Source organism: Macaca thibetana, chromosome 15 (genome assembly GCF_024542745.1).
Source record: "Macaca thibetana thibetana isolate TM-01 chromosome 15, ASM2454274v1, whole genome shotgun sequence".
Lineage (NCBI taxonomy): Eukaryota > Metazoa > Chordata > Mammalia > Primates > Cercopithecidae > Macaca > Macaca thibetana.
This window is the reverse complement of record NC_065592.1, coordinates 107,338,450-107,358,819: the sequence shown is the minus strand read 5'-3', so window position 1 is coordinate 107,358,819 and position 20,370 is coordinate 107,338,450. Positions and strand designations below refer to the sequence as shown.

General features: G+C 39.1%; 1 protein-coding gene and 1 pseudogene across 1 annotated transcript in view; one reads left to right on the top strand and one right to left on the bottom strand.

The window, feature by feature from the left end:
• LOC126937935 (contactin-associated protein-like 3) overlaps positions 1-20,370 on the bottom strand; it is a 235,546-nt gene that overhangs the window by 67,982 nt on the left and 147,194 nt on the right. Inside the window, exons 9-10 of the mRNA XM_050761826.1 lie at positions 19,534-19,677; positions 3,485-3,656 (exon numbers count right to left, since the gene is read on the bottom strand). Coding sequence (XP_050617783.1) covers positions 3,485-3,656; positions 19,534-19,677 — 316 coding nt within the window. The remainder of the gene's footprint in view (positions 1-3,484; positions 3,657-19,533; positions 19,678-20,370) is intronic.
• On the top strand, positions 7,369-19,630 carry LOC126937931 (splicing factor 45-like; annotated as a pseudogene).

Sequence of the window (20,370 nt, the reverse complement as noted above, 5' to 3'; positions counted from 1 at the left end):
AACAAGCATACACTGTTTTTCTTCAACTAAACACAACATCAATTATGAAAAATTTACATGTAGTACAAATAATAGAGGAAGTAGCTAGCATGCAGAAGGCCAACACAGGGGAAGATGGCAGAGGGAGGGCAGGAGTAGGGTGAGCGGCCTGGTCAGCACAGCCAGGTAAGGAGGTGATGGAGGCCTCCCTGCTCAGGGAGCCCCAGCTGGAATGCAGTAGGACCCAATTGGAAGCTCTGCCATGTGGTATACAGAGCAAATCTTAAGAGTACAGGAGTGTGATGTAAGAGGTGATGTAAGAAGTTAAAACCTATCCTGGCTGGGCGCAGTGGCTCACGCCTGTAATCCCAGCACTTTGGGAGGCAGAGGCAGGCAGATCACGAGGTCAGGAGATCGAGACCATCCTGGCTAACAGGGTGAAACCCCATCTCTACTAAAAATACAAAAAATTAGCTGGATATGGTGGCAGGCACCTGTAGTCCCAGCTACTCAGGAGGCCAAGGCAGGATAATGGCGTGTACCCGGGAGGCAGAGCTTGTAGTGAGCTGAGATGGCGCCACTGCACTCCAGCCTGGACGACAGAATGAGACTCCGTCTCAAACAAACAAACAAAAAAACCTATCCAAACATAAACATCCGTTATTTGTGATTCTGTCATCCAAAGTGCCCATTGCTATTTTTTGCATAGCTTACAATTTTGACTAAAAAAGATAACTTCATACCCTATATCTGTCTCTAAGTAGGATTTTTAGGTCTGGTATTTGAAGAACATGTTTCTACTTTGCAAATTAGCGATATGGTTTGGCTGTGTCCCCACCCAAATCTCATCTTGAATTGTAGTTCTCATAATTCCCACATGTCATGGGAGGGAACCTGTGGGAGGTAACTGAATCATGCCGGCAGGTCTTTCTCACGCTGTTCTTGTGATAGTGAATAAGTCTCACGAGATCTGATAGTTTTATAAAGGGGAGTTTCCCTGCACAGGTTCTCTTGCCTGCCACCATGTAAGATGTGTCTTGCTTCCCCTTCACCTTCTGCTATCATTGTGAGGCCTCCCTAGCCATGTGGAACTGTGAATCCACGAAGCCTTTTTCCTTTATAAATTACCCAGTCTTGGGTATTGTCTTTATTAACAGCATGAGAACAGACTAATACAATTAGAGCTTTTTTTTCTTTTTTTTTTTTTTTTGTTAACAACAAAGAAAGGCTAATAGATGCTTACAGGCCTGTTTTTAGGATACTTAAAAGTGAATTTTCAGGATTTCAAAACTGAACATAAAGGGAACAGCAAAAGTCTTTAATTTTAACTCTGTAGAATATCATTTTGTGTCCCCAAAGTTTTCTGATTTTATTGCTTTATAAAATTCAGGTTTTCAAAATAATCTCAGAGGAGCTAGTCTTCTATGTTACTGACTTTGGGAATGAAATAGTGAATAGCCTTCATTTGTAGCCCTATTTGAAAATAATTTAAAAGTGCTTTCTTAAAACCCTTATCTGCAGTGATTATTGTACACATCATGGCTGAAGTTTAAGTGTGGCTCACACATACATGCTCACTTGAGCATGTTTACAATAACTTTGGGGTACAATTTGGAGACCTTTTTAAAATGTGGGATCTTAGAGACCAAGTTAGGCACCAATGTAACTCTTGGGACTTTAAGGTTAAAACGAAACAGCCTATAACAGTAAAAACAATAGTTTTGTACTTTGGGAGCTACATGCACAAAGCAGGCAACGTGGATCATCTCTGAGAAAAGGCAGCCTTACGATACATATCTCATAACAGATATACTGCAAATGGATCATATTTTGTGAGTAATTAATAAGATATCAAAATAATGTCATGCAAGTGGAGAAAATCACATTTGCGTCACAGCTGAGCTGACAGCTCTTGTCACTCACAGTGTGGGCACATGGGACATTTCCCCTTAACCCAGACAGAACTGAGCTCCCTGGCTAGTTAGCTGAGCAACGTGGGATTATATTAAGTGAGCAAATGGCCAGAAACCTTCCCAACTACCCTCCCCACTACAGAGTGGGGTTCTGGAGCTGGTGTTGAGATGTAAATGCAGTCCCAGCTGTGTGTCAAGGATTGGAATCTCAAGAGTGAGAGGTACTTGACAAATTCTTACACTTCATACATATACTCCTCATCTTTTAATTAATCCATTTTTCCTACAAATCAGCAGAATGTTCACAGGGGGAAATTATTTCGTGCTGAATAAAGTTCATATGAATGAACTTTTCATTTACTAGAAATTATGTTTTTTTAGTATGTCACTATGAGTTATAAATTAAAACCTGTTTAGCCAGAGATAATGATTTTGCAGTTAATGTTTAAAACAGAATTGATTCCATGAAGAAGGCAGGTTTTGAAAGTTCTACCAGGTGTAGATATAACTTTAAATTTTTAAATATGTAGCACTTATTTATTCACTGAAAGTAAATACCAAATGTACTACGGCAAATTGTATGTAGAAATATTGTTTTTCCAGGTGTGACCCGGGGATTCTTCTCAGCCAAAATCATTGTAAAATTATGGCGCAACTAGTGTAACTGTGGTTGTAATACTTATTTTAATTAAATGTTTTTCTTGTTTAACCTTCTCCATATTTCACTGAGTATGTCCTTTGGCACATATCTTCATCCATCTTTATGATTCAAACTTTTCTAGGAGAAATTACTTTTTATTTTCTCTGTTGGAAAAATGTCATCCAACTGATGGGCGTGTGGTTGTGAAAGCGAGCTTGATAACTATTAGCTGAGCAACTTGGGATCATATTAAGATAAAATCCGTAAGGTGTATGTCTTCTAATACAATACTATCATTTAAAAAATTTATTCCATTAGCGATGCAGTTTTCTTTCTTTCTTTTTTTTTTTTTTGAGATGGAGTCTCGCTTTGTCCCCCAGGCTGGAGGGCAGTGGTGCAATCTCGGCTCACAGCAAGCTCCGCCTCCCGGGTTCACGCCATTCTCCTGCCTCAGCCTCCTGAGTAGCTGGGAATACAGGCGCCACCACCACGTCCGGCTAATTTTTTGTATTTTTTTTAGTAGAGACGGGGTTTCACGATGTTTGCCAGGATGGTCTCGATCTCCTGACCTCGTGATCCGCCCGCCTGGGCCTCCCAAAGTGCTGGGATTACAGGCCACCCGCCACCATATCCTGCTAATTTTTTTTTTTTTTGTATTTTTAGTACAGACGGGGTTTCACCACGTTAACCAGGATGAAGTTGATCTCCTGATCTCGTGATCCACCCGCCTCCGCCTCCCAGAGTGCTGGGATTACAGGCGTGAGCCACTGTGCCCAGCCAAGATGCAGTTTTCTAATCCTCATAGTAATTATGACTATTTCATTCCCTCTGGAAAGAAAGATAACAACAACAACAACAAAAAAGAGAACAGAATGCCTTTTTCCAGCTGTCTACATTTGCTTTCTTCAACTTTGAAAACAGGTAAGCTAAAGTGACCTAGGATGGCCCTTACCTGTCTGTGATGCCGCAGGAGTCTATCTGGAGGTCCCTGAACCTCCCCAGCGCCCCCTGCTGTACTGAGATGGGATCCACCGCTTTGTCACCAATGGTGATGAGCCTCAGGCAGCCCTGAAACCCTCCCACGGGGCTTTTACATCCAGAGCCAGAGCTGTTGTCCAGGCAGCCTGAATATGGAGACAAAAATAGGACAAAAGCAATAACTATGACAAAACTATTCCACAGTATTTACTATATGAAGACTGCTGCTACCCCTTGTTTATGGATATCGGTATGATGTGATGAGCTTCACCATTCATTAGAGAGGTGAAAAGGGGCAAGGTTAGAACTGATCAAATTTAAGATAATACCTGGAATTCAGAATAAGAAATTATGGGGGAAAATTCAGATTTAAAATTCCTATAACAGGAATTATTGCCCAACCAACTGAAAAGAGGTTTGGCTTCTTTTGTGAAATCTCATCTAAGAAATAATCATGCATTTTAGCATCACGTAGTGTAAGTAAAAAAAATGAAAGTGGAGTTTAAATTAAAATAAATGAACTCACAGCCCACATTTTATTTAGGATATACTGGATTTATGAAGTGTGAAAAATGCTACATAAAAATATAATTGTGTACTACCATTTATCTAAAACATGTTAAATATCTACCCTATAGGTGTTTTTGTGTGTTATGATGTATGTGCCTTTGGGAGTATGTAAAAACAATTTTTTTTTTTTATACTGACTGGGTGGAAACACCTGGATTTGCTTTTCTAGTAACACTTTCTTTGGTATTAGGTGCTTTAGTCAAATATATAACCAAAGATTAAATTCTAATGGTAACAACAACACGAAAAGTAACAGGACCTAACACATTGTTAGGGTACATAAGGATAAAAATTTGCAGTCCGGAATGTTCCATGAATAGAAAGAAATAAAATAGACATTTGATTTTTCCAATATTAGAAGTTAAATATGAGAAGTTTCACCATAACCATCAGTTAATATCACCTAAATTACAAATGGCAATGCTTATGACATCATTTCCTTTTACTATCTGGGCTTGTTTTGTGAAACAAGAACAATACTTATAAGAAGTAGTGGTTAGTGCCTGACTTTGACTTAAGCAGTATTACTCCACACCAGTCCAAGCATATAGGAAAGCAGTGTCTTGAACTTACTGCCAACCTCTGAGTTACAATATATAACCTAATAATGGAACTCTAATTCAAAGTTTGAAAAATAAGGAAAAGGATGAAAGTACACACTCTAGTTAAAGAAAGAGAACATAATAATTGTAAAATGTCTTTTTATTTAAAGACAACTGTTTGTAGAGTCATATTAATTCAGAATAAAATTATAAGGCATTTGTCTAAGTCAGGAGTCTGCAAAGGTTTTCTGTAAAATGCCAGAGAGTAAACATTTTCGGTTTTGTGGGTCACACCTGGTCTGTGTTGCATATCCTTCTTGTTATAACCCTTTAAAAATGCAAAGCAGTTATTCATTTGGACTAATATAATATGCCATGGACCATGATTTGTCTACCTCTGATCTAAATGAATACTTAATTTTAACATACAAATATGAGAGAGGCACCTCATTTCATAATGGTGTAATGCCAATGACAACAAAAATTTAATAATTAATTTAATTGCACATTATGAAATTATAGCTTTTGAAAAATTTTATCCTTTGCCTTATTTTAAAAAATAAGCTGGCTTATATTGATTCTGTAAGCATTGTTTCTTTCAAACTTGTGAGATATAATTTCTTATTTTCTTTCCCAATCATTCAAATATTAGGTATTAAACCTAATATTTAGGTTTAATAAATATTAGGCATGACACTTTGAGTCCATGCAAATATCCTTTTCTCCAAAGATTATAGTAAATGTAGAGCAATATTTATCACCAGAGGATTGTGTTTTCTTTGGTGTTCTTCCTTTATTAAAATGAAAAAAAATGAAGTACAGAATTTGTACTTGTGTTTTTCACTGACTGATCTCTCTTTGACCTTATATTGTTAATGACTAGTACAATTTCAAAAAATAGTCAATGAAGATTCCTCTTACTGGAATCAATGAAGTACCTCTCAATGCCTGTACTCTTATTTCCTCTCTAAAAGTCTCCAAAAAAAAGAAATGTTGTGTTTAGATTTCTATTTTAATAACTGAAGCTTTATCTCTTTAACAGTTTAATATTTTTTGCTTTCGATTCCTAAAGTAAAAGTCTCCCTCATATTTAAGACTTTTTAGATTATCTAAACTTTATACATAACCTCACAGAGACTTGGAAGTTTAACATTTAACATCATATTTTTTAAAAGCTTGAAGACTAAAATCTTTTATATTTTTAAAAAAGAAATATAAGTTTAAATGGTACAGCAGAACCTTCTGAAGAATGGGAACTCTGAAGAGAGTGAACTTTGTATAATTCTACTGCATTTCACTAATCATTAAGAAATGAACACTTTAGGTTAAGTATTAGGAGGATTATTAATTCAATAAATATTTTCAAGTAATGAATTATAGGAATATCAACAGTTCTGCTAATCTTTCTTTCACCAAGTGGTGTTTCCTGACACATAAATATATTTATTTATTTTTTTGAGACGGAGTCTCGCACTGTCGCCCAGGCTGGAGTGCAGTGGTGTGATCTCAGCTCACTGAAAGCTCCACCTCCCAGCTTCACGCCATTCTCCTTCCTCGGCCTCCCGAGTAGCTGGAACTACAGGTGTCCGCCACCAGGCCTGGCTATTTTTTTTTTTTTTAGCAGAGACGGGGTTTCACCGTGTTAGCCAGGGTGGTCTTGATCTCCTGACCTCGTGATCCGCCTGCCACAGCGTCCCAAAGTGCTGGGATTACAGGCGTGAGCCACTGCGCACTACCAAGTTATTCTTAAATAAAATAAATTCGATAACTCTATTAGAAAAAAAAAAAAACTAAAATAAATCCAGGTGACCCCCAAAAAAGTTAAGAAACTTTCAGGACAAATTCTCATCATAAAGTACTGCATGTTTTTAGATACGAAATCGAACAAATAAAGATATTAAGACCCATGAAAATTTTAGCCCAGTTATTTTCATTTGTGTAAGCATATGAGGTTGGCAAGAAAATTGTCCCTGTGTGTTACTGCAGTGACAAACTTCAATGCCACAAGTTGCCACAAGTTCTCGGTCTAACAACTTCCTATAAGAAGGATGTGAGGACTGGTGACACAACAGTCGATTTTGTATTCTCAATATGGAAGGAGGTATGGCATTGAATAGCAGAAAGATTCCATAAAGGTGAGTTTAAAATAATTTGACCTTCAGCCAATCTCTGTTTCAGGTATGAATGCAAAAAATGCAGGCTATATGCACAACATGCAACCGTACAGAGTGGTGCCTGAAAAACACTTCAAAAAGATGAAATCTCAGACTAGAAAAATAAAAAACCGGACAAATGACAGTACAGAAGATAAGTCTTCATCTCCGAATTAAACTTTCTCTTTCTTTTGAGACGGAGCATAGATCTGTTGCCAGGTTGGAGTGCAGTGGCGCCATCTTGGCTCACTGCAACCTCCACCTCCCGGGTTCCAGCGATTCTCCTGCCTCAGCTTCCCTAGTAGCTAGGACTAAATGCGCCCACCACCATGCCCAGCTTATCTTTGTATTTTTAGTAGAGACAGGGTTTCACCATGTTAGCCAGGCTGGTCTTGAACTACTAACTTCAGATGATCCACCTGCCTTGGCCTCCCAAAGTGCTGGGATTACAGGCGTGAGCCACCGTGCCTGGCCTAAACTTTCTATTAAAATAAATCTAGTGAGATCCAGAAATCCGCCCATGATTTGTTCCAAGTCTCTCTCAAGGTTTCTTTGGTACAAATAACATTTTCCATTTATTTGGCATCAGGAAATTGGTGGGTTTTCTTCTTCTTCCTTCTTCCTTCTCATTTTTCTTCTCCTTCTTCCTTTGTTCATATTAACCTGGTTACCCATGGGTAGAGTCAGCAGAGCAACATTAAATTGAAAAAAAAAAAAGATGTCCCCATATGATGGCCTGGGAATGGAGACAAGTGACTCAAAAGCAGAAAGCCGGTCCCAAAACGTCAAACTTCTGCAGTCTCAGCTTCGGGTGGGAAAGGCAGCGCTCACTCAGGGAAAGAGCCAAAGGAGAAACAGTGCAGCTCTTGCCCCAGTCATTGTCCTAAGGCCAGGTCATTGTCCTAAGGCCAGATGACCTGCAAATTGGGGACACACCACGGCATGCAGCAGCTGGGCTGAAGGATGCTGTTCCCAGTGGGTTTCTGCAGGGGACGTTCTGATTCCCTTAACTGACGAATATGATCCTAGGTTTCCTTATGATTATGAGAAAGTAATGAAGCGCCAAAGAGAGGAATGACAGACACAGCAGGAGCTAGAAATACGAAAGGAAATAGGAGAAAGGGAAAAGAGACCTAAAAACAGGCAGAAAGCTAGGGGGGTTCTGATCAAGGTGACCAGATCCAGATTCTGATGAAGATGAAGATTAGGAGAGAGAGAGGAGGAAAAGAAGTAGGGCGGAGCTGCCATTGCCCCACCCACTTTTCTGGTAGAGAAAGAGTCACCCCGAGATTTTCCTTATGAAGAGGATTCAAGACCTCAATCACGGTCTTCCAAAGCTGCCATTCCTCCCCTAGTGAAGGAGGAACAGGACAGACCGAGATCTTCAAACCGGCCTAGTAGCTCCTTCCTCTCTAACGTGGTGGGAACGGTGGCGCACAACCTCATGCAGAAGCGCGGCTTCCGGGAAGGCCAGGGCCTCAGGGAGCACCAGCAGGGGCTGCGCGCTACCTTTCCGGTGGGGAAGACCAGCAAACCTGGCGGCAAGATCATCATGGGCGACGCCGCAGAGAAAGATGCATTGAAGAATCAGGTACAAATCCACTGACTGAAATAATTGAGTCCTACCAACGGGGTCCTACTAAGGGGCATAGTTGGTGCAGGGAAGGTGGATGAAGACTTGGAAGTTGAAACCAGGGAAGAATGTGTGATGACATATTTTTCAGTTCATACGGTTTCCTATGAGACATAGCATCATTAAGGATAAAATAAGTAAAACTGAAAAGAGTATAGTTAATCTAGTTTTAATAATGAGTTCGTTTTGTTATGTTTCTTTTTCTTTTCCATTGTCAATTTATATTGGCTCAGAGAAAACAGGCTTGATGGATGAAGTCCATGGTATTTTCCAATTTTGTCATGAAAAATATGGCAAAGTTGGGAATTGTGTGATATGTGAACTTCTTGGTGCCCCTGATGATGAAGCAGTACAGACATTTTTAGAATTTGAGAGCTGAGTCAGCAATTAAAGCTGTTGTTCGCTTGAATAGAAGGTATTTTGGTGGACAGGTGGCAAGAGGATGTTTTTACAATTTGGACAAATTCAGGGTCTTTGACTTGGTGGAACAAGTTTGATTTTAAGAACTAGAGCATGAGTCATCTCCGGTGACCCTTAAATGACCAGCAGGCTAAGAAAAGAAGGAAAAAGGTCACAGCCTCCATGGCTGTTGGACACTAAGACTCTTGGAAAGACTTCCAAGGTATACGGTGATTGATCCCTTTTCATTTTGTGGCTTTTAAATATTGTATAAAAATCCAAATCCTTTTAAATAAATAAATAACATGTGGCCGGGCACGGTGGCTCAAGCCTGTAACCCCAGCACTTTGGGAGGCCGAGGCAGGCGGATCACGAGGTCAGGAGATCGAGACCATCTTGGCTAACCCGGTGAAACCCCGTCTCTACTAAAAAATACAAAAAAATTAGCCGGGCGTGGTGGCGGTGCCTGTAGTCCCAGCTGCTCGGGAGGCTGAGGCAGGAGAATGGCGTAAACCCGGGAGGCGGAGCTTGCAGTGAGCTGAGATCCGGCCACTGCACTCCAGCCTGGGCGACAGAGCGAGACTTCGTCTCAAAAAAAAAAAAAAAAATAAATAAATAAATAAATAAATAAATAACATGCACAGCTGACTAGTCTCAATCATTGGCGGATATTATACTGTAGGAATGAAGTTAGTGTCTGCAGCTGTACATATTCAGGCCATTCTAACTATATAAGCTAGTTAGGAAGAAAATACTGTGGATTTTATCCATCAAGCCTGTTTTCTCCAGGCCAATATAAAACAAATGGAAAGAAAAAGAAACATAATAAAACGAACTCCTTATTAAAACTGGATTAAGGGATTAGTTTTAATCTTTTCAGTTTCACTTATTTGATTCTTAGTGATGCTATGTGTCATAGGAAACCACATGAACAGAAATGTCCCAAGAATTAAATTTGCTAAGAAAACAGAAAAGGGCTTATTAGTCTCTTTCAATGCACTGCACAGCATTCAAGAATAATTTGGGTCTTTAAATAACTAAAATGAGTAATGAATACTAGCTGAACCAAAGGCTGTTTCTATGTGAAGAAATGATCTATTTTGGGTTTATATGCATCAGTAAAATTTTTTTTTTTTTTTTTTTTTTTTTTGAGACGGAGTCTTGCTCTGTCGCCCAGGCTGGAGTGCAGTGGCGCAATCTCGGCTCACTGCAAGCTCCGCCTCCCGGGTTCACGCCATTCTCCGGCCTCAGCCTCCCGAGTAGCTGGGACTACAGGCGCCCGCCACTGCGCCCGGCTAATTTTTTCTATTTTTAGTAGAGACGGGGTTTCACCATGGTCTCGATCTCCTGACCTTGTGATCCGCCCGCCTCGGCCTTCCAAAGTGCTGGGATTACAGGCGTGAGCCACCGCGCCCGGCCTGCATCAGTAAAATTTAACCACCAGCTTATGCTATTAAATATAGTGGTTAGAGCTGGTGTTTCCCAAAGTTTACTATACAGATGGGTAAATAAAGTTTCAAAAGCACACACAAGGAATGCAAAATTCACTGGAAAAACTAGGTATGTAAGAATATTTTAAAAACTAAATTTTAGGCTGTGCATGGTGACTCATGCCTGTAATCCCAGCAATTTGGGAGGCTGAGGTGGGTGGATCACCTCAGACCAGCCTGAACAACATGGCAAAACTCTGTCTCTACAAAATCTGAAGAAAAACAACAACAACAAAAATTAGCTGGGTGTGGTGGTGCAGGCCTGTAGTCCCAGCTACTCTGGAGGCTGAGGTGGAAGAAGTGCTTGAGCCTGGAGAGGCAGAGGCTGCAGTGAGCTGTGATTGCTCCACTGCACTCCAGCCTGGGCAACAGAGTGACTCCCTGTCTAAAAAAAACAAAACAAACACCACCCTCCTAAATTTTATAAAGCAAATCTAAAAGCCCAAATGAAAATTGCCTAACAATAGCAAAATGGGGCAGTAGAACTGATAAAATGTGGTATATTCATGTAACAATATATACATTCTTTTGGAAAAATTATTAGTAATATTTTTCTAACTGTACATATATTATTTCACATTAAAAATGAACAAAATTATGATATGAGTAAAAATAACTCAAAAGCATTTCTAACATTAGCATGTATATATTTATGGAAATGTATTCTTGGATAACGGGACGTTATAAAATCTCACCTGGAGAATTTCAACCATAAAGGTGATACTATATTTATACTTCGATAAATCATTTTCTGTAATCAACTTTATTTAGTATCACTTAAAAAATGAATGGTACTTTCATTCTTATCCCTTTTAGTGCTTCCTAAATATTTTACTTTTGAAATGACAGGTTTTAGATACACTGGCTTGTTTTTTGTTATAAAATCTGTCATCTATAGCAAATGTTTTAATACAATTTTGGGCACATATGCACACCTCGGAATATGAGGAAAGAAAACAATCAGAAACTTTTCAGATTGACATTGTCTGTTTTCACAGTTGCTCTGTGGAAAGTTTGCTGTGAAGGACTGCCAGAGTTTAGAAAATAAGATTTATAATTTCCATGCTGACAGCCAATTTTAGGGATGAATTTTACTTTCATATTGTGCTGTCTCCAACATAATTTTAAAAGGATTCTGGAAAAAAAAATAGTAAAATGCAAAACTATACTAATACTCTCAGGAAGCACCTCAAGCATTGATTAGCAAATGTATCTTATTATTTACAGTTAAATGACATTTCTAATGACCAAGGACTTTCTGCGTAAACATCCCTGGGGAGAAGATTTATTGCACCCTTCTGTGACCTCCCCACTCTGACTGCCCTCTCTTAGGCTGCAGTGTCTCTTGGTTGTACTCAGTCATTGACTGAGCTGGCAAATATTCTGTTTATCATTGTCTAGGAAAGGCTGATGTGCTCCCCGACTTAGTAAAATGTTTCATCGCATCATTACTGGGCAATAAAAATAAGCTGAAATAACCGACTGAGTTAAACTATTAGTCACTTTGGGCAAAACATGGCCTTTCTTCGTGAGGCACATCAGTGAGATGCTCCAGAGGAGCCAAGGCTCCGGGGACACCTGTGTGGTGCCGTAAAACCAGCACATAAAGCAGTGAAAAAGGTAACGGCACTCATTTAGCATTGTTACAATTCCACTGGGCACGGTGATGAAGGGAAGCTCCATAAAGGCCGGTCTATTTAAAACTGGTTCCTGAGTGTGATCCTGTGGCCTATCTGGAAGACATGCATTTCAGTCCTTAATTCGCAGTCTTTTTTCAACAACCCTATGAAACAAAAGGTATCCAGCATGGTGACTATAGGGAATGATACTGTTTTATTTACCCGGAATTTGGAAAGACAGTAGATTTTAAATGTCTTCACTCCCCTCTGCCACCAACATGGTAACTATTTGAGGTGTGCCGGATGTGTTAATTAACTTGACTGTGGTAATCAGAACACAGTGTATACCTATATCAAATCATAACGTAGTATACCTTGAATATATAGAATTTTTATTTGTCAAATAAGTATTTAAAATTTTTTTAAAAAGGGATTTATGGCAGAGTAGCAGCAGTGGGTGGTAAGGCCTGGGTCAAGCTCAGCCCCAGGTGGGAGGTGGGGTCAGGGAGGAACCCAGTAAGCAGCTCTGGCCTTGCAGGTGTAACACTCTAGGCCTCTGTCTTCCCAAGGCATATTCCCTGTGTGTTGTCCCAGGGTCTTCCCTCTGTGTGTGTCTCTGCACCTACATTTCCCTTTTTTATAAGGACACTGGTCATACTGGATTGGGGCTCACCTTAATGACCTTATTTTAACTTGATTACCTCTGCAAAGATCCTATCTCCAAACAAGGTCACATTCTGGGGTTCATATGAATTTGAGGGAAAACAATTCAATTCATAATATCATCTCTGAAATAAGGACAACTTTACTTAGGCATATACAGTTTGGGTTGTGGTTGCAGGGTATCTATTTCAAATGGGTTATGGGCTCTTCTCATACTTTCAGGTCAAAGGGGACTCTGGAATCCATAGTGTATGTATGTATGCATATATGCATGTATGATCATGGATCAGCTTTCCCATTTCTGTCACTGTGTCCCTATATGGTTCATGATCATGTAGTTATTTTAGCTCCAAGGCCACACACAATCCAAACAAAACAAAACACAGAAACTGTGTTGGCTATTTTGACTTTCTGTTGAAATTATTCTCTTTGTGTGTGTGTATATATATACACACACACACATATATATATATAAGTTTAGTTTTTCAAGTGATTCTCCTGCCTCAGCCTACCAAGTAGCTGGGATTACAAGCACCTGCCATCATGCCCGGCTAATTTTTTTTGTTTTTTTTGTATTTTTGTAGAGACAGGGTTTCACTATGTTGGCCAGGCTTGTCTTCAACTCCTGACCTCAGGTGATCCGTCTGCCTCAGCCTCCCAAAGTGCTGGGATTACAGGTGTGAGCCACCGCGCCTGGCCATATATATATATATATATATATATTTTTTTTTTTTTTTTTTCAGGGCCATATATATTCTCAGGGTGTGTTTGAGAAAACCCTTTTTTTTTTTTTGGCCATTGTCCAAGGGTTCAGAACTGAATGGGAATGTCTGTAAATGGATGTGATGGAGGCTGGAATGTGTATCAGCTTTTCATCATCACTGTAACAAATCACTAAAACATTCTCTTACTATCTCTCACTTTAGAAGTGTGGGAGGGCTGGACTGATGACCTTGCTTATAGTCTTACAAGGACAAAATCAAGGTGCTCTTGGGCTCTTTATGAAGGCTCTAGGGGAGAATGTGTGTCCAAGCAAATGCAGGTTAGAGCAGAATTCACCTTCTTGTAGTTGTAGGAGTGAGGTCCCAGTTCATCACCGGCTGGTAGTTGGGGCCTCTCAGCAGCGTCAGGCTGCCTGCATCGCTCTTCATGGTGCCCAGTTCATTTCCTAAACCAGCAACGCTGCAGAGAGACATTCTCCTGCTTCCAGTCTCTCTGGCTTCCCCTCACCCACACCTCTCTTCTGTGTCTCTTCTGCCTCCAACCAGAGTCAAAATCTCTTAGGTGCTCATGTGATTACACTGAGCCCACTGCATGAATCACGACCATCTCCTGTCTTAAAGTCTGCAACCTTAATTACCTCTGCAAAATCCCTTATGTGATGTAACATATTCACAGTTTTCAGGGATTAGGGCATCTTGGAGAGTCATTCTTGCTGCCACAAAATATTCCTCATTCCTTCATGAAATGTTGTTTGCTTTCATATATTTGTCTCTAGAGAAGCATCAGGTATTTTCTCAACATCCCTTCATGTTAAAAACCCTCAACAAATGAGGCATTGGAGGAACATATTTCAACATAATAAGAGCCACCTATGACAAACCCACAGCCAGCATCATACTGAATGGGCAAAAGATGGGAAGCATTCCCCTTGAAAACTGGGACAAGACAGGGATACCCTCTCTCATTATTCCTACCCAACATAGTACTGGATGTCCTAGCCAGAGCAATCAGGCAAGAGAAAGAAATAAGAGGCATTTGAATAGGAGGAAAAGAGGTCAAACTGTTTCTGTGTGCAGACGATATGATTCTATACCTACAAAACCCCATCGTCTCTGCCCAAAAGCTTCTTAATCTGATAATCTCAGTAAAGTTTCAGGATACAAAATAATGTACAAAAATTAGTAGCATTCCCATATACCAACAACATGCAAGCTGAGAGCCAAATCAAGAATGCAATCCTATTCGCAATTACCACGAAAAGAATAAAATACCTAGGAACACGGCTAACCAGGGAGGTGAATGATCTCTACAACAAGAATTACAAAACACTGCTCAAAGAAATCACAGATGACATCCAAATGGAAAAACATTCCATAATCATGGATAGGAATAATAAATGTGGTTTTTAACCATATTGGGCCACACTGCCCAAAGCAATTTATAGATTCAATGCTATTCCTATCCAATTACCAATGGCATTCTTCACAGAACCAGTAAAAACTATTTTAAAATTAATATAGAACCGAAAAAGAGCCTGAATAGCCAAGGGAATCCAAGGCAAAAAGAACAAATCTGGAGGCATTACGTAACCCAACTTCAACCTCTACTACAAGGCTATAGTAACCAAAATAGCATAGTACTGGTACAAAAACAGACACACAGACCAATGGAACGAAATAGAGAGCCCAGAAATAGTGCCACAAACTTACAACCATTTGATCTTTGACAAAGTCGACAAAAACATGCAATAGGGAAAGGACTCCCTATTCAATAAATGGTGCTGGGATAACTGGCTAACCATAAGCAGTTCCTGGATCTCTTCCTTACACCATATACAAAAATCAACTCAAGATGGATTAAAGAGTAAAATGTAAAACCTGTCAGGTGCAGTGGCTCATGCCTGTAATCCCAACACTTTGGGAGGGTGAGGTGGGAGGACAGCTTGAGTCTCAGAGTTTGAGACAAGCCTGGCAACATAGCAAGACCTCATCTCTACAAATAATAATAATTATTATTATTAGTTGAGTCTGGTGGCACGCGCTGGTAGTCCTGGCTGATCAGGAGGCTGAGGCAGGGGAATCTCTTAAGCCTGGGAGGTTGAGGCTGCATCGTGCCATTGCACTCCAGCCTGAGCAACAGGTGAGACCCTGTCTCAAAAAAAAAAGTAAAGCCTATAACTATAAAAACTCTGGAAGATAACCTAGGAAATACAGGAAATAGCATTTTGGACATAGGACAAAGCAAAGATTTCATGACAAAGACACCGAAAGCAATTGCAACAAAAACAAAAGTTGACAAATGGGACCTAATTAAACTAAAGGGCTTCTGCACAGCAAAAGAAACTATCAACAGAGTAAACAGACAACCTACTGGAAGAAAATATCCACAGATTATACATCTGACAAAGGTCCAATATCTGGAATCTATAAGGAACTTAAATTAACAAGTAAGAAAAAAAACTACCCCATTAAAAAACGGGCAAAGGATGTGAACACTTTTCGAAAGACATACATGTGGCCAACAAGCATATGAAAAACTCCTCAGCATCACTAGTTATGAGATAAATGCAGATCAAAACCACAATGAGATGCCATCTCACACCAGTCAGAATGGCTATTATTTAAAAGGCAAAAAATAACAGGTGCCGGTAAAGCTGTGGAGAAAAGGGAGTGCTTATACACTGCTGGAGGGTTATACATTAGCTCAGCCATTGCAGCAAGCAGTTTGGTGACTTTTCAAAGAACTTAAAGCAGAGCTACCACTCAAACCAGCAACCCCATTGAGTACACACCCAAAGGAATAATAATCCTTCTACCTTAAAGACACATAGATGTGTATGTTCATTCACAATAGCAATGACATAGAATCAACCTAAATACCCATCAACGGTAGCATAAAGAAAATGTAGTACATATATACCATGGAATACTATGTAGCCATAAAATAGGATGAGATAATGTCCTTTGTAGCAACATGGATGGAGTTGGAGGCCATTATCCAAAGTGAACTAACACAGGAACAGAAAACCAAATACCACGTATTCTGATTTATGAGTGGGAGCTTAATATTGAGCACATATGGACACAAAGAAGGAAAGAAAAGACACCACAACCTACTTGAGGGTGGAGGGTGGGAGGAGGGTGAAGATCGAAAAACTACCTACTGGGTACTATGCTCATTACCTGGGTGATGAAATAATCTGTGCACCAAGCCCCCATTACATGCAATTTACCTGTGTAACACACCTGCACATGTATACCTCTGAACCTAAAATAAGTTTAAAAAAAAGAGAAGCATCACATATTTTCTGAAGGAAATGGGAATATATATGAATATACATTGTCAAAGACTATAATGTTTGAGATTTTCTATTGCTTATTTCAGTAGTTTCTGGACCTATTTCATCTGGGCTAGCAGTTGTGAAAACAAAGTAGTGTGGATCAAACTCTTGTCATCTGTTTCTGTCATGCAGATTTTAGCCCTCATCCTAAAGGAGGGACAGATTTTAGTCCCATCCTAATAATAAAAAAAATCTCTGTTCTGTTTACTGTTTTACTCTACTTGGTTTGGAAAAATTTTGTTGAGATAATTGTCTATACCACATATGGCTGAGAGCAGGTATAGGAGGTATCTTGGTACTCATACTTGGAAACCCTGAATTTGGCATCATCCTCAGCACATGAAATTTCTCAGATCACTAACGACCTTGGACAAGTGATTATTCCTTAAGCTAACTTCGCTCTTCTGAAAAGGTTGGCAGGCATGGCTACATTTTTCTGAGGACTCCTTATGTTATCATCCACTCAAGATAAATCAAGGCATTAACTAATTCTAAAAATCTTGACCTGGTGCAGTGGCTTATGCCTGTAATCCCAGAACTTTGGGAGGCCGACGTGGGCGGATCACAAAGTCAGGGGATTGAGACCATCCTGGCTAACACGGTGAAACCCCATCTCTACTAAAAATACAAAAAATTAGCCAGGTGTGGTGGCGGCGCCTGTAGTCCCAGCTACTCGGGAGGCTGAGGCAGGAGAATGGCGTGAACCCGGGAGGCAGAGCTCGCAGTGAGCCGAGATTGCGCCACTGCACTCCAGCCTGGGCGACAGAGCGAGACTCTATCTCAAAAAAATAAATTAATAAATTAAAAAAAAATAAAAATCTTAAGCTCTTCAGGTTTACTTTGTGTCTGCTTAGAGGAAAAAGCATCCAACTAGAGATATAAATGTATCCATTAATAAAAGGTAATAGAGGCACAAAAGTTGATTTGAGCTAACAGTGATTCATCAATCACTGCTGAAGCAGCTTCAAATGGGAACTGGTTCAGGGACCCTTTCAAGGGAACGAAAAGGGCCAGCTTCTGTAAGGTAAATATAGGAGCAGATTTTTCACTGGTTGTAGTTATACAATTGCCCTACTTGGTTGATCCTGCTGGAAAGTCTCTAGTTATATAAGTTAATTGGTGGCTTCTGATTGGTTAGCCTTAAGTTTGACTTTTTTTTTTTTTAAAGCCATTTACAAGAAATAGCTCAAGTTAAGTTTTGCTTATATTGGTAAATCAAGCAAAGTTAAGGCCACTTACAAGGCTTTGTCTGCTCAGAGATTCCTCAGGCCATTTTAATTTTCTTAAATAATTTAAATACACACTGTGTGCCAGAGGCAGCTCAGTGAAGTCTTTGAATGTCTGTGACTGTATATTTGGAAAAGTACATATTCTTTGTGAAACACCACAAATACTGATGAGGTAAAATGCAATGTATAGGACTGTATGTATATAGCAAGTGTTCTATTACTAGATCTATATTTCTGTTTACATACAATTTTTATTACTAAGAAAGGTTGAATATATTTACCTTTCCAGTAAGAATTACAAGTAATTAAGTTACCTCCGTAACACCTCAGTGTTTAGGTACGGTGCAAAGTGGCTCTCTATATCTGTGTCCAGCATGGAATTTCTTACCTAGTTGAAAACTCTCTTACTTGAGAATAAGTTTTCTTATCATATATGTGGTGATACGGGATGATAACAGAATGCTTTAAAGTACAGGCATCCATGCCCCCATGTGACAAGTTTTCTCACATGATTATTTCTCTTAACTGTGATTTCCAGATATATAAGCCTCATCTTTGGGCTCACAGGAGCATTCTAGAATACTTGGCAGGGTTTTGCTGTTATTCCTAGTGGTTCTTTTAATTTAAAAAAAATCCAAACTTCCTTTATAATCAAAAGATCCACTTGTTTCCATTTCTTTAGCTTATGAGTTCTCATAGTCAGTTTGGGCTGCTATTAACAGAATCCCATGAACTGAGTGGCCTACACAACAAACAGTTATTTCTGTCAGTTCTGGATGCTGGAAAGTCTAAGTCTGAGACAAAGCAGATGCAGTGTCTGCTTCACAGACCACAGTCTTCTCCTTATAACTTCCCATGGCAGGAGAGGCACGGGAGTTCTCGTGGGCCTCTCTTATAAGGGCACTAATTCCATTCATGAGGGCTCCACCCTCCTGACTTAATTACCCTCCAAAGCCTCCTGACACCATGACTTTGGGGCTCAGGATTTCAACATATGAATCTGGGTGGGAGGAAGCAAACATTCAGTACTTTGTACCGGTGTAACACCAATTATACTGGATTCATTTAATATGCTTGTCTCCTATTAATTAATATTTATTATTGTCAATGTTTTGAAAGTACTTCATAATCAGTATATTTCCCATTACTCCTCCATATAAAAAATATTTATCCATCTATCTATAAACTGAGCTGTCTACTAATGATTCAGTAGTATATATTTAGATATAGACTTAAATATATAAGTAATATTTTATGTAAGCCAATGACTTTAGACAATATAATTTGTTTTGTTTTTACAAGTTAGCTGTTAGAAGTATAAATGGATTTATCTGTTGTAGAGATATGATTATGATATTGACATTTGAAAGTTTCCACTTATTTACTACGTATAGCTCAAATATATTTTCTTTTAATGTTAGATGAAAATATCAAGTTATTTAAACAGGAAGTAAACTTTCTGCAGTTACTTATTTTTGTATTGGGAAGAAAAATTGATTAAATGTTTCCTTTTTACAAACTCAAAAAGTATTAATTTCATGGCTAGAGATAAATTATTTCTCAGTATTAACTTGGTTTAAATTTGACTAGAGACTCAAAATGCAAAGCAATAAAGATAAAAAGTGGTTCCACTGCCACTGTCATTCAGTTGCGTTCTCTTACCTCCAAAATAATAGGTGTCACCTGAATCAATGAGCACAGCCACCAGGGGCTGAACAGCGGTGTCATCGTCCACCACCACATTCATATGGCTCCACTTAGCAGATAAGGACACAGAGTGCCAATGCCCATCATTTAATCCAGCACCTGGAGGAAATAAAATCAGTTAGAGACAACTCTAAATTATGATCTCTGTAAACACTTGAAAACAATTTGATTCAGATCACTGAATAAGTCAGAGAAGAGTGGTATTTACATGTTGATGTATCACCAAAAAAAAAATTAACCACCTATCTTTAAAAATTTCATTTATTATGAAAATAATACATGAATAAAAATATTACTCTTTCTGAAGAATCACTATAATAAATTCTGATAATCTGCTTAAAGTACCTAGAATTTAATTATCAAATATATACATTAGAAGCCTTTACAATGGGATAAAAACAACACAGTTTGGTTCAATCTTTAAATGCAAAACTTACTTGCTTCACTGAATCTAACAAAAATATTTTACAAGAATCAAGAAAGTGAGTTGATAAAAAATGTCAAGAATGATTGTGAAAAGCTTTTCTTAGAAAAAGTTGACACATAATAATTGTACATACTTATGGGATGCAACAGGATTTGAAATGGGGGGAAAGATCACTGGATGTCTGGCTTACTGTACCCATTAATTAAGGTAAACCCTGCTTTCACTGTCTGAGCTATTTTACAGCCCTGTAAATTGTAGAAAACTGATAGTAATGCAAAATGACTTGTACCCATAGAAATGCAAAGGACTTGTGCCCGGGGGGGTGCAGTTGGTTACTGGACCATTTCATTTCTGTCTGTAATTCA